At 43.6% G+C, this 15596-nt stretch overlaps 1 protein-coding gene across 3 annotated transcripts in view; it reads right to left on the minus strand.

The window, feature by feature from the left end:
* The window catches only part of AFTPH (aftiphilin), a 98355-nt gene that overhangs the window by 38384 nt on the left and 44375 nt on the right, over positions 1–15596 (minus strand). For 2 of the 3 annotated variants that reach the window (XR_005778515.1, XM_040430112.1), the window contains exons 7-8: positions 15153–15213; positions 10145–10228 (exon numbers count right to left, since the gene is read on the minus strand). Coding sequence is in view for 2 of the 3 variants with exons in the window: in XM_040430112.1 (XP_040286046.1) it covers positions 10145–10228; positions 15153–15213 (145 nt within the window). In the remaining variant the exon portion in view is untranslated. The remainder of the gene's footprint in view (positions 1–10144; positions 10229–15152; positions 15214–15596) is intronic. The other variant, XM_040430114.1, reaches the window with a different exon arrangement.

Consider the following 15596-nt stretch of genomic DNA (forward strand, 5'->3'; position numbering starts at 1 on the left):
AAATAAGCAATGGCCGCTCTCAGATACTTAAAGTAGTGCGACGCACTAAACCACTGCTAGAAATCTACGACTAGCCACTACACAAGCTCGCTGAAGCATTAGGGACATCCACAAATCAACAGAACACGCTTCTTCAGAAGAGGACGGAACACACAAGGGTTGTGGAGAAAGCCGTTTATTAACCCCTTAATAGCATATTATTAGGATTAAGCAATTTTTTTTCATTTTCACATTTCAAGAGCAATAGCTTAAATTTCCATTGGTGTAGCCGTGTGAAGGGCTGTGCGTTGGCATGGGCCAAGTTGTACTTTTCAAGAGCATCATTATGGGTTGCTTATAATTTTTTTGCTTTTATTTTCAAAGGGAGTGGCAAACAGAAAAACAGCAATTTCACCTTTGGGCTTTTATACATTTTTTTTTGTTTGTTTTTACATGCAGTAAAAATATGACGTTTAATTTATCCCCTATGCTGTGGACAGGGGAAAGGCGTTTGCAATGGGATAACCCCTTCAAGATACATCAAAGAAGTGTCTCATGAAGACATCCACTTCATTTCGAGGCTGGTCCAGCGATCTGCTGATCTCTGCAGTCTGTGAAGATCACCGTCCTTATGTAGTATTACATACCGACCATGTTATACGTGGACAAGCCAGGGTCGCCCATGTGTTAGAACGCTGTGGCTCTGGATAATGGGGGTTAAGATGAAAGGGTTATAAATTAGAACTTCTGCTGCTCTGTCTCTTTCCTTCATTGGATAGACTAGAAAGGAAACTTCTCTAATAACAGACATACTTGTAAAGTGCTGAACATGCACTTTAAATACACCTTAACTATGTCTGTTCTTAAAGAGGTTACCCATTTATTTAAATTTTTTTAATGCCCCCAGTCATCTAGACTTGTGAAGAAATCCATGGTTACCTGCTCCTCGCTGCTCCGTTTCAGCTCCTGTCCTATCTCCTTCACCTTCCTGCACAGGCGGGGTCATGTGCACCACTGCAGCCAGTGACTGGCCTCAGCGGTGACGCATCCCCAAGCGACACGTGATCCAGTAGCAACATGCAGCTTGGACACGTTACTGCTGAGGCCAGTCACTGGCTTCATTGGGGAACATGATCCCGTCCCTGCTGTAAGATGCTAGAAAGAGACTTAAGGCCCAGTGAAGAGAGCCAAGGAGCCAGGGACCAGGTGCTTATGGATTTCCCCATGGGTCCCAATGACTTGGGGCAGATTTAATAAGCAAAAAGCTGGACAATCCCTTTAAGGAAACCACAGAGGTGCCAAACACTGGAATGGAGGTCTACCCTTCTGGAGCACTACATGCCTGGAAAAACTCTCCATTCTTCTTGTTCCTAGATGATTAAGTTGAGGAGAAGAAGAAATTAAACAGTTCACCTGTAATGCCACCAAATCCCAACTAAACACAGATATATATATATATAAATAATCCACGTTACTTGATGTAACTAAATTTGACAGCCACCACTGCACCACCAGCTACTTTCACATGCCTGGGAACTTCCAGAACAAGCTGACCAGAACTATACTTATTGTGCATGCCTATGTGTATTGTAATGTATATGTCCTGGTGATATCTTAAAGACCAAAGCGGAAGGATTACAATTCATTTTTTTTACGGTGTTAAATCGGATCTGATTGACTGCAGTCAGTTAAAGACCAAGTGAGTGGCTTGGTCAGGCTTTAGTGTCGGTCAACCTGCGAGTTCCGAGGCATGGTCGCTACACAAAACGGGCAAAACCACTCCCAAATGTTCAGCAAGCTCTATGACTTTCCCAGAAACAAGTTGTGTGCTGAAGGGTTAATTTGAAAACCACAGAAAGTAGATGAGACGATATCTCCTCTTTCAGGGGCAGGATTTCTGAAAAGACCGCTAAGAGTGAAGATTTTTTTTTTTTTTTTTAGGTATCTCAATGTGACCAAAAGTCCCTGAAGAGTTAAAAAGTGTATAATTAGTGAATTTGTTAGTAACGTGAGAGGAGTTGGAAGGCAATCCTGGAAGAGACCAAACATTAGCTTGCTGAGAACTGAAAACTACATTTTAGGGAACCCCGTGAACCCCATGTATTATCCTGTCACATGTCAAATACTTTATCTGTAGACTATGGAGGGGGGGGGGGGGGGGGGGGGGGAGACTTAGGGTACTTTCACACTTGCGGCAGAGTTATCCGGCAAGCAGTTCCGTCGCCAGAACTGCCTGCCGGATCCGTCAAAACGTATGCCAACTGATGGCATTTGTAAGACTGATCAGTCTTACAAATGCATTAAAATGCCGGATCAGACTTTTCGGTGTCATCCGTAAAAACAGATCTGGCACTAATACATTCCTATGGGAAAAAATGCCAGATCCGGGATTCAGGCAAGTCTTCAGGTTTTTTTGGCCGGAGATAAAGCCGTAGCATACTGCAGTATTACAAATGTCAAAGACCCTTTAGACCCAGGAAAATCTAATTATATAATTCAAATAGTCTAGTTGCCTAGACTAATAAACTCCCGTTTCTGGTCAACTTAAAACATAACGTTTATTTATTTTCTTATATTAAAAGTAGTATAACATAAAGCGGGAGAACAAAGGAAAACTTTAAAATCCTAGGTATAGCAGGATCCCTAGGCAGAGCTAGGGGTTAAATTCCACCCATATATTCTGCGTACCCTAACATTTATCCATCAACCTTTTGCCTAATATTCTAGCAATATAGTTTTTCCTTTATGGAGTTTTATGTTTAGGGGTCGCTTAGTCAGTCGTTTTCAGTCATTGTTTTCATCTTTAGATATCTTAAACACGACTCTCCACCATTTACGGTCGCGGTTCAGATGAGTCTGCAGATATTCCTCTCCGTGACGGGATCCCTGCCTAACCTAATCTAAAATTTAAAGACTAGAGCTCCCCCTTCTGGGGGATAATACTGCAGTATTATCTCCGTCCTGATCAGTCAAAAAGACTGAACTGAAGACATCCTGATGCATCCTGAACGGTTTGCTCTCCATTCAGAATGCATGGGGATATAACTGATCAGTTCTTTTCCGATATTGAGCCCCTAGGACGGAACTCTATGCCGGAAAAGAAAAACGCTAGTGTGAAAGTAGCCTTACCAAAACTGGTGTAAAGGAAAACTTAGTTGCCTAGAGCATCCAATCAGATTGATCTTTTCATTTTCCAAAAGGAGTTCTGAATAATGTAAGGTTGAATCTGAATGGTTGCTATGGACAAATATGCCAATTTTCCCTTTGCACCAGTTTAGATAAATCTCCCTCTATGGATTTTTATTAATACAGCATCAAAGTTTATGGTTGAGGGTCTTGTTCAAAGGGATGTGTAAGAAAGAAAAACATGGCTGCTCTCTTCCAGAACGAGCATCCCTCTTGTCTGGTATTACAGCTCCCCCCCCCTCCCCCATCACTACATTCATGTAATACAATGGTGCTGATGGAATACATCACAATGTGTATTTAACCTATATATAAATGTATTGTTTTATCAATATTAAAGGGCATTTCCACCTAAAATAATAATAAATAAATAAGTAAATAAATAAATAAATAGAAGCCTTAGTCCTATAGTCACGAAGAGAGGGAGCAAGTGTGCTCAGCTTTTCGTGTAACCCCCACAGGTGTGAATGGAGAAAGCCGCTCATGCGCAGCCACCTCTCCTGTCACCGCAGCGAGGAGACAGGGCCCTATTCTTAATATAGGAGCAGGTCCCTCAGGTGAGACACTTCATCTATCCGTCATTAGCGGCATATCCAGTCCATTGGCCATATATGTCAGAGATGGAAATGCCCCTTTAAATAATCGATGGATTATTCTTGGGACAGGTCACCAATACCAAATTAGTGGGGGGCTGACTGCTGAACAGTTGGTTTGTGTACAAGGCAGAGAACAGTACATTGAGAAGTGGCGGTGCGTGGGACTGCACTCACGTGAATGGGACTGAGCTGCAGAAAGGTCATGTGACCGATCAGCATGGGGTCACAGGCCTAGAAAGGTCCTATTGCTCGCCCACAGCAGGTTGATGAGGGTGCTGGGAGTCGGACCCCCGCCGATCTTATATTGATGACTTATTCTAAACACCTGTGAAGTCCATTCACAAGGGTCACCCCTGCTACATTCCCAGTAACTGGCCCATGTAAACGCGCGCTGATCAGCTGACAAACACGCAAACGCTCGTTTGTCAGCTGAACGCATATTTCATGCAAATACTAAAGAGATATGCTGATAGCAATGTAACAGTATGTGTATGAACATTAATGATTCCCGTACAGCGACTCACTGCTTCATGGAAGGGTCCATTCACACGTCAGCAAAATGGGTGCGAACCCATTCATTTTCACAGTGTGCTGTCCGCATGTGCACTTCCGTTCCGCAGCCCCGCAAAAAACATGTCCTATTGTTGTCCGCAGCCACGGACAAGAAAAGGCATTTCTATTATAGTGCCGGCCACGTGCGGTCCACAAAATGCGGAGCGCACATGGCCGCTGTCCGTGTTTTGCGGATTGCAAAACAGTTGCGGATGTGTGAATGGACCCTAAATGGAGCTAGGTGACCATTAACCAGCTTAATATAGTGTCCATCTGCCAGTGTGAATGGGCCCTTATTGCCGAGTTGTATAAGGTATAAACATGCAGTTAGAGGCACATTTATTAAGACTGATGTTTTAGACACCGGTCTTAAGCCGCTGCGCTGGCGCTGGATCCAGTTATGTAGAGGGGCCGGCTCCCTTGTCGTCTTACATTTAGACCATTTTCTATGCATAAGAAAATGCTAAATGAAACGGACCTTTGCCCCGCAATCTGCGCCAGAAATACGCCTAATATAGGCACATTTCTGTTTAATAAATGAACCCCTTAGTCTCTAGGCTCCCTCTGGTGATGGGTGCAGGAGCTCTGTATCAGAAAAACAAAGCACTGACCGCTATACAAATACATTAAAGGGTAACCTAAACCTATACTTTATTAACAACTATTGTAAATGCCATAAAATGTATGTTTGTAATATACTTTATTTTTACCGTTTTCCCAGCTAAATAGGCACCTAATGTTCAGGTGCCTATTACGCTGTACTTCTGCATATTGCTGTGTATGGGAGTACGGCTTCACTGAGCAGGGTTGCCAACCATCCCAAAATTTCTGGACAGTCTGTGAAAATAGGCAACTTTTTTCCGTTGTCAATGAAAAATAAAAATAAAAATGTGTCCGTGATTTTTTTTTTAGGCTGATGGTCGTGACTAGATTGTAGTGGTAATCATCATCATTTTACAGCTCACAGTAAATGCTGGCAATGAGTGCTTATCAGTATATTGAGCTACAGACATGGATTAGTTCATCTTTATCATTCATTATGGTAATAAGTTGGCTGTCCATGGTTCTGGGATAAATAGTTCAGAAAAAAAGAATAATTCTGGTTGGCAACCCTGGGTCTGAGTGCTGTATAGGCTGGAGCAGCACTGCTCTCCTAAAGCCTGGCATAGAGGGGCTATGTCAGGCTTTAGCAGAGCTGGCCCAAGAAGAGGAGTGATGTCTTATACGTGAGCTCCTGCCCTGTACCAATGAGGCTATTAGCAGAGCAGATCAAGCACAGGGCAGGAGATATCGCTCCTCCTATCTGTGCCCGCTCTAAGCCTGACATAGCCAATATATGCCAGGCTTTAGGAAAGCAGCAATGCTATGGCCTGTACAGCGCTCAGTGCGGCCGCAGGGAAGTCTGTACTCCCATACACAGCGGTGTATGGGAGTATGAATGCTAAAGCGCAATAAGCCCCCTATTCATTTAGATTGTTGCACCAAAAACATTCTCCATTTTTCAAGCCAGAACTTGGATCTGAATACTTTTGTAATTGCATGTAATTAAAAATTTTGAATAGCCACTGAGTTGCTCAATAAAACCTCTGCATAGCGCCACCTGCTGTTTGTTCTTTTCATTTTTTTTTTGTCCACCTCAGTATCGCTGAGGTGGTCCCACGTGCTCAATTCCATTATTCTACCTCCATTATGTCTACTGTTAGAAGCTTTGACAGATACAGGGAGATAGCTGTATTAAAAAGGACACGCCCCCCTGAGCTGTAAAAGTGAGAGCCCTGCAGAAATCCCCCCCTCCCCCGAGCTACCAGGCCGAAGATAATCTAGCAGAGCAATTGAAGCTATGAATGGGAAGATCTCTGGACCCATGTGAGGTACAAGGCTGGTTCTCACTTTGTTAGAAAGAGATTGTCATGTACTATATGATGATTGTCTGATTTTCATGTTTTACATTACTCATGGGATAAGCGCTCTAAAAGAGGTTGTCATATGGGCGTTCCCTGCTCAGGACCCACCTCTGTGCGTTAAGTATGTAAAAGAGGTTGTCATATGGGCGTTCCCTGCCCAGGACCCAACTCTGTGCGTTCAGTTTGTAAAAGAGGTTGTCATATGGGCGTTCCCTGCCCAGGACCCACCTCTGTTTAGTTGTACTAACCTGACATTTTACATGTCCGTATTTAATACTAAATTTCCCCTGAAGTGGAAATGAGCAGTCGGAGACAAATCCCCCTGGCAAAATCCATTTTTATTAAAGGCCTGGTCTGTGATTAGAGAAGCCTCTTTAGCGTGTACCAAGTAATTGATATTACAGGCTTCCGCCCTCGGTAACACCGCAGTACACAGGAAGAAGATCTACACTTTAATCACACATCTAAGACCGGATTGTAATACAGATCTTCTGGTATTTCACCTTTCACATCAAGTAATAAGACTGCGGGACGAGAAGCGCTCACAATTATACACATGAAAAGATGCGGAAAGGCTAAGCAATGCTAATCACATACAGTACAGACCAAAAGTTTGGACACACCTTCTCATTCAAAGAGTTTTCTTTATTTCCATGACTATGAAGGCATCAAAACTATTAATTAACACATGTGGAATTATATACATAACAAACAAGTGTGAAACAACTGAAAACATGTCATATTCTAGGTTCTTCAAAGTAGCCACCTTTTGCTTTGATTACTGCTTTGCACACTCTTGGCATTCTCTTGATGAGCTTCAAGAGGTAGTCCCCTGAAATGGTCTTCCAACAGTCTTGAAGGAGTTCCCAGAGATGCTTAGCACTTGTTGGCCCTTTTGCCTTCACTCTGCGGTCCAGCTCACCCCAAACCATCTCGATTGGGTTCAGGTCCGGTGACTGTGGAGGCCAGGTCATCTGGCGCAGCACCCCATCACTCTCCTTCATGGTCAAATAGCCCTTACTTTCAAAGTTTTCCCAATTTTTCGGCTGACTGACTGACCTTCATTTCTTAAAGTAATGATGGCCACTCGTTTTTCTTTACTTAGCTGCTTTTTTCTTGCCATAATACAAATTCTAACAGTCTATTCAGTAGGACTATCAGCTGTGTATCCACCTGACTTTTCCTCAACGCAACTGATGGTCCCAACCCCATTTATAAGGCAAGAAATCCCACTTATTAAACCTGACAGGGCACACCTGTGAAGTGAAAACCATTTCAGGGGACTACCTCTTGAAGCTCATCAAGAGAATGCCAAGAGTGTGCAAAGCAGTAATCAAAGCAAAAGGTGGCTACTTTGAAGAACCTAGAATATGACATATTTTCAGTTGTTTCACACTTGTTTGTTATGTATATAATTCCACATGTGTTAATGCAGATTTTTGATGCCTTCAGTGTGAATCTACAATTTTCATAGTCATGAAAATAAAGAAAACTCTTTGAATGAGAAGGTGTGTCCAAACTGTACTGTACATTCATACTCCATGGACCCAAGCACGGAGATGACGACGTGCACGCATTGCTCTGAATGGTAGCTGCTTTGGGCAGATCAGAATAGTTTAGACTGGCACGGAGGGGATAACTAATCCTTGTTGGGTTAGGGCTCTTTCACACAAGCGAGTTTTCCGTTCGGGCCCGATACGTGTAATGAACGCATAGTGTCCGGACTGAATAGGTTAGTATTCATTTCAATGGGTCATTTTTCACGCATCATTTCTGCGTTTAGGAGTTCTATATTGTGCGTTTTTCACGCAGCTCTGGGTTCATAGAAGTGAATGGTGCTTGCGTAAAAAAAACAAAAAACGGAAGGTGTCTGGAGGCAATGTGTTTTTCACTGACGGTTACTAGGAGATGTAGATTGTTATTCTTCACATGCATGAAAAATCCATGCAATCCGGATGGAATTAAAAAAAATGCAATAAAAAAAAAAATGATTGAACTTCCGTACAAAACCATCCGTTTTTCCCTGAACAGATCCTGGCACAATCCGTATCGCTCGTGTAAAAGATACTGGCTAGGTTACTATGTGGAGGCTGAGATGTCATGTAAATGTGACTGATACAAAGACATTGCATCACAAACAGTCACAATTATAAAACACACACACCTTCACACAAAATGGCAAAATCAATGATTTATTTGGCTTTCTTAAAGGGGAACTCCAGGCTTCAAAATTTGCAGAGGTTCATTTTATTTGGTAAAGTGCAGAAACAGTCTAAATTGACCTCCTGCTTGAAGTCAGGCTACAGGTGCATGGCCATATACTTTGCGGTCCGCAGAATAGGAATACATCCATATTTTTTTGAAGACCCATTTACTTCAATGGTTCCGTGGTCTGCATTTTGCGGACCAGAATAGGACATGTTTTACAAATGACAACACATGTCCTATTCTGGCCCACAAAAAGTATTTTTTTTGTGTGTGCAAAAATGAAAGCTGCACTTATTGGTTCATATGCACATCAAGGCCCGATTCTCGGCTTGACAATTCTGATAAATCGTCCAATGGCGTGTATCCCTAATGCTTTTCCATAACGTCTCAGCTCAGGACCGTTTTTTACAACAGGATGTAGATAAGAAAGCACTTCCTGTACTGAAATTAACTGCGGCAATTGCCAAGTCCTGGAAAACCCCTTAAAGGCTATGTACTGTACACCTTTAGGGGCAATTGTTTTTAATTATTGCATTGTACTCATTTTGAGCTAAAATCATTTTTGTAATTGGCCTGTATTCAAAATATCTTTTTGTACAGAGCTGAGATGCTCTAGAAGCAGCCTGTGGATTTTCTGCCTTTCCCGTCAGTTGGGGAGCTGACGGGCTCCTTATCTCTGCTCTCTGGCATTATAAACACTGATTATAGCTCAGTTCTTATCTTATTGGTAAGAATGTGTTTATGACCTCTAAGTAAAATTTAGAGATAAGGTTTATTAGATGAATGTACTAGTCACACAGCTAGAAAAACAGTTAACTCTTTGTGACAGAATGGCTCAATATTTTTAATAAAGGCCAATTGAACACAATTTTTTTAGCCAAAAATCAGTAAAATGCAATCATAAACAAAAATTGCCTCCAAAAGGTGTCCATAGCCTTTAAAGGAGAGGCGGAGGGAGGGGAATAAAATGATAATTTATAATAGTTCAGGAGCATGCAAAACCAGTTACTGTCTGATAGCAATAAAAAAAAAACAATATACCGACTGGGATATATTGTTTGTATGACTTTATTGTGAAGTATAGACAATATCACATAGGATAGGTGGACTACATAGTATAATGCTCTAATATACTTTCCAAACCTCAGTGCTAAAAATCAATCTTATTTGTACTCACAAGACGATACTCTTATAAAGACTCCCCCCCCCCCCCCCCACCCCAGTAACAATAGGGCTCTGCAATATTTTCTTAAAGGAATTGCCCAGGATTAGAAAATGTGGCTGCATTCCTCCAGATACATCACCACACCTGTCTTAAGGTTGCGTCTGGAATTGCAGATCAACTACACCAGGGATGGCCAACCTCAGGCTCTCCAGCTGTTGAAAAACTACAACTCCTAGCATCCCCAGACTGCCTACAGCTTTCAGCCTACAGCAGGGCATGGTGGGAGTTGTAGTTTTACAACTGGAAAGCTGCAGGTTCACCGAAGTGAATGCTGCTCAGCTGCAATACCACAGGTGGACAGGGGCGGCACTGTCCATGGAAGAAGGAGGCTATGTTCTTCTAATCCTCGTACAACCCCTTTAAGGAGCTTGCGACATACACCGATGAGAATTACACATGAGAGAGAAAACCAAGACGGGGGTTTCTTGTTTGTAGGAAAGTCACAGTGAAGTGCTCATGCTTTTCTAAGGCAATCATTTTGACACTCAGCTGACCTGGGATAGTGGTGGTGCTGTTAAAGCCACTGTCATCCACGGGTCCAAAGAAATCAAGATTCAGAAGAGTAGACCCTCCACTAGCTTGAAAGTCATTGACCGTGTTGGGTATTCAGCCGTAAAGAAGGTAAGCCAAGGGGAAGGAGTTTGTGTGTAAAAAGGGGGTAAGACACACACACTTAAACATGCATATTGTCACTATCATAAAGGAGAAAAGACCAACATCTTACATGGTTATTGACAAAAGCCGCTGAGGAGGGTGCCAAAATCTATGGTCCACCGCTCTCCAGCAGGTAATAAGTGCTTTAGGGTTAGCTTTCTGATAAGCATAGTCAAGTAAGAAAGACACACAATCCAAGTGCTTAAAGGGAAACAGCCCAGAGTATCTGCACAACACCCAACGTGGAGGATGATGTGGGATTCACTAGCCTCGCTGATACGTACATCAAATGTTAGCCTGCATTCTTATAAGTTAATTGGTTATCGGATTACAAGAAGCCATTGACATCACCAGGTCATGATGTGATGTCATCAAGTGTACTGTACTGCACTATTCCTATATACGGTAGGTTGAGTACAAGAGGTTCTAGTAGTTAGCAAAACGGAGGAGGAGGCAGGGTTTGCCCTCTGGGCAAGGATGTGGCTATGTACACCATGGCTGGTGCGCCCCATTTTGACAATATATCACAAAATGTGATTAAGATATTTGCTAATGTTATTAACCCTTCAAGGATGTAGCTAAATTTGGCTTTACCAATGGAACCAAACTTTTCATCTTTAACCCCGCTGCTTGTTTACAGACTGCAGAGGAGACATGCTGGTATATATAAAAAGAAAAGAGACCACTGCAGCCAATTACTGTCCTCAACAGGCTAATGCTCAGGACTGGCTGTAGCGGTTACATTTTGTACACCTGCAGATCACGGTGTTTGTGATGGGGAGGAAAGTTAGGGTCTTATGGGTCGCCTGACACTGGTCACAGAGGTGGTGTGTCACGCCAGGGGAGCCCCGTTTCCCACACCTTGCGGAAGAAGGCAGAGAGGCCCCGGGGGGTGAACTGGGTGGGCGCACCCCACCAGCAGTTCCAGGGGCCTGGGCAGGAGTCCCTCAAATTATCATGACCGCCGCAGCCAATCACTGTCCTCAGCAGGCTAGTGTTCAGGACTGGCTGTAGCAGTGACATTTTGTACACCTGCAGATCACGGTGTTGGTGATGTGTAGTGCCGTGTAGGTGGACAGCACATGACCGCCGCAGCCAATCACTGTCCTCAGCAGGCTAATGATCAGGACTGGCTGCAGTGGTGACATTTTATACACATCATAGTGTTGGTGATGTAAAGTGCTGTGCAGATACAAAGCACATGACCATCCACGTTCATCGAGTAATAGGACTGTTGGTGCAGACACCTAAAGCATTGTTCTCCAGCAGCAGAATGTGTCTAAAAAGCCTTTGCTGCCAGCAAACAATGATTCTGTATGTGTTGGCATTAGTGATTACTGCTCCCCATACTGTGGAGGGGATTGCTGCATGTAAATGCAGCGATCTCCTCCACTGACAAGCAAGCGATTGCTGGAAAGAAATGCTTCCGTCCCGACAATCACTTGCTACATCAGGCAGTGTAAAGGGGCCTTTAGGTTTAAAGAAAAAAGTAAAGCCTTAAGGTGTTAAAGCATTAATGGCGTTAACTACCTTCAAAAACTTTTTTCTCAAAGATTGAATTTCTTCTTGCTAGACAGATGGCCTGCTTATTCTCTCCCGGGCCACTATGACTGGACGTAGTGAAGCTGCACCACTAGCATCCTGGACAACACAACCGCAATGATGAGGGGTTGTGAATGGAGAGATGGTCGAGCATCTGCCTGTCCACACCATTCCACCAAATCAACCAAGTGCTTAGCCGTTTCTTCAAACTTCTCATCACTACGGTCAAAGGAAGGAACAGAGGACTCCCCATTCCAGTGATTTGTGGGGTCCCAGTGATCAAATATTTAACACCTATCTCATGCATAGGGGATAAATGTTATTAAGAAAAAGCCCTCTTTCCAAAAACTGTTCTACAGACAGTTCCTAAATCAGCTTCTACCAAAATCTGCACAGTGAGGCTCCAGACTGACCATTGTAGTCTAGAAAACAACTCTGTGTCCATGTCTCTAATGGTCCATTCACACGTCCGTAGTGTATTGCGGATGCGCAATACACCCGGCCGGCACCCCCATAGAACTGCCTATTCTTGTCCGCTATTGCGGACAAGAATAGGACATGTTCTATTTTATTCTGGAGCCGCGGACCGGAAGTTCAGGGCCGTGCTCTGGAAATACGGATGCGGACAGCACACTGTGCTGTCCACATCCATTCCTGCCCCATAGAGAATAAATGGGTCCGCCCCTGTTCTGGATAATTGCGGAACGGGTGCGGACACATTCTACGGACGTCTGAATGGAGCCCAAGTCTGCAGCACCGACTATGGGCAAACTGTGCTAAAACAGGTAATGAAATGTATTATGAAAGGGAAACACTAGATAAAGCCCTGCGAGCCTAAGTTTCTCTTGTGAAAATAATAACAAAATTAAGAAATGAATAATAACTTCATAAAAAAGAAAATGGTATGTGACAAAAATCCGCAAGATTCGAGATTCAAATAATTGTGAAAATAACCTGGAATGTTTCCCTTTAACACACGAAAAGCAGATTAAATGATCATGTACAGTACTAAAAGAAAGAAAGGAAACTACAAGATGAAAGAGAAGAATGAGCAAGACAAGAACTTGCAACGTAAGCCTTTAGTGCAATGAGGGCGTCACCACTGCTCTTGTTGCACCCAAGCTTCACCCCTTTCTGTGGCCAGCCCCGCCTTTGCTGCTTTGCACTGCCTGGACCTGTCAAAGTAGCCAGGAAGGAGCAGGCCACAGAAAGAAGTGGAGCTTGGGTGCAACAAGAGCAACGGTGACGCCCTCAATGCACCAAACACGTAATCTGCATCTTAAGAAAACATATGATAACTAGGGAATGGAGCCTCAGATCAACAAAAGAAAAACTGCGTTTTAGGTCTCATTTCAATCTCTGCTAGGAGATCCGGCGGCTATTCCAGCACAGAGCAGCCTCGCAGGATCTGGGGTTGCCGAATTCTCTACGTTACCATCAGATCCCCAGTGACTGTAATGAGATCCGGCGGTGATCCAGCTGTTTTCTGGAAGGTTTATTGTCTGGCCGACAGCTGAATCTCCTTTACGGAGGTGTGACCACAGCTATGTGCCTATGTATAAACAGTTTGATACGAAGATTGCTGGTGACACATTCCCTTTAAGCACAGATTCTTTTCAATTATTTCTCACTTTCTGCAAGAAAGACAACTGTTCCATCCTAGAAACAGTCAGCAAGTAGGCCAGGGTATGACTATTTTTTATTCATATATGGTGTACCTCATTAATACGTGAATGTCCATTACGACTAAATGAGTGAAATAATCCGCCATTACCAGGATTTCCAGAACCTAATTTGGATAAATGGCATCAGAGTTTGAGGTTGGGTCTGCCAGTTCTACGTTTTGGGGCTAGGAAGCGGATTGTCTCATCTCTAGTAACTTTGCAGCCTTGCAGACCGATTTGCGGTGTGCCCTCTTTTTGGTAGTTTAAAGGGATTGACTATATTGGATAAGGCATTATAGAGCACCCTCCTAAATCTATGGGGCGACTGTGTAATGCACATGAGCTGGGTCTATCAGTCTGCTATGGCTAATAGGGTGGAAGTCATAAGGGACAATCCTCTATTACAGCCATCTGTACTAACAGGACAGGTTTTAGCAACCCCTACGGTCTCACAATATGGCCACGGCAGTGTGCATGAAGCCTTAGGCAGGGACCTTTATAGCTAGAGGTGGTTATTCATCTCAGCCAAAACGCTCATTTAGCTAGCAGGTATTCCCCCCGACTATCCCATAAACATGCACGCCCGGCTGCAAGAATGCATGTATTCTCAAGGGAGAGAGCAGAATTGGCCTCTATCAGACTCTTCTGGTGGCCGCTTATCTCATATAAAGACAAAGGATTGAGCATGTTGAAATCCAACACGCCCAGTCTCTCTGCCCCCTTCAATATCTGCCGTCAGGGTGGAGATAGGAGATCTCCATACACACTCGTTGGTCGGGCGGTCTGCTCGGCTGACGTACATCTAATGTGTATGGCTTATTTACAATGGTGTATATGAGGTCCACCCCTCAGCTGTCAATTGTGCAAATAACTGACAGCAGAAAGGACTACAAAGGCAAAAAAAAAAAAAAAATACTGGTAAGCGTGAGGAAGAGGCTAGAAAAGAGACTGAGAATATAGGAAACGTTTAAGAATACAGTAAAAATGATATCAAGAAAGAGCAGCAAACTGAACATACCTTGTTCTTCAACTGGCAATAAGTTAATAAATAAATACATTAAATAAATGACCACATAACACCGGATCTGAGGACATTAGAATAGAAGCTGAGCGCTACACACGGTATATGATGGGCACTAGGGATGAGCGACCCTGACCTTTTCAGGTTCGGTGTACGGGTGCTGAAGGAATTCAAAACAGAAGTCTTTAAGAGGCATTCCGTTTTGATCCATCATAATCCGTCATAATTGAAGTCTATGGCCAAGCTTAACGGATCCGTTATGCTTGGCCATAGACTTCTATTATGACAGATCAAAACGCAACGCCTCTTAAAGACTTCCGTTTGGCATTCCGTCGACGAATTCCGTTATAACGGAATTCCTTCAGTACTCTAACGCCAAACCCTAAAAAAGCCGGGTTCCTTAACCCTACTGGGCACTAATCTGCCTAAAATGTAGCACTCCTTACAATGACAATCTGCCATTGTATATAACACATTCATCTAATGGCTGAAGAAAGAAAGCCTGAATTTCCTAAGAAAACACTATAAGACAGGGGGAAGGTCAGCAGAGAGAAGACTGCGCGGACTCTGAAGCTTTCTTATGTCTAGCTCTGTTCCTAGAGGCTCTACGGAGAGACGTACCATCTAAGGGGTTGGTAAGGCCGCTGCTACTCCAGTCAAACTGGACAGGTGGGAGGGATTCCTGCAGAAGAAAGAACATGCAGATTAACCATTTAAACTCTGCATTATCAACAATTTCCCACTTTATATCTGTCACCTGAATCAACTGCGATACAAGCATGACTTCCCTAACTAATAAAGTCCTCATCAATTCTCCTGCAGATGATGTCATCAGAGTAGAAACCTAACGGCACCTGAATGGGGCAGGAGGCGAGGCCAATGCAATGAGTGCGTCTCTGCGCTCGCTCCGCTGAAGGGGTGGTCTTACGGGACAATACCTTGATCGCCAGGGGGTTCTGGCTGCCGTAACCCTCAGCAATCAGGGGTGAAGAGGTTGCAGTGTGACCATTCCTAAAAAAATGTGCGATTGTAATATATAGCACGGGTCGGCACTCTCTAGCAGTC

Source organism: Bufo bufo, chromosome 4 (assembly GCF_905171765.1).
Source record: "Bufo bufo chromosome 4, aBufBuf1.1, whole genome shotgun sequence".
Taxonomy (NCBI): domain Eukaryota; kingdom Metazoa; phylum Chordata; class Amphibia; order Anura; family Bufonidae; genus Bufo; species Bufo bufo.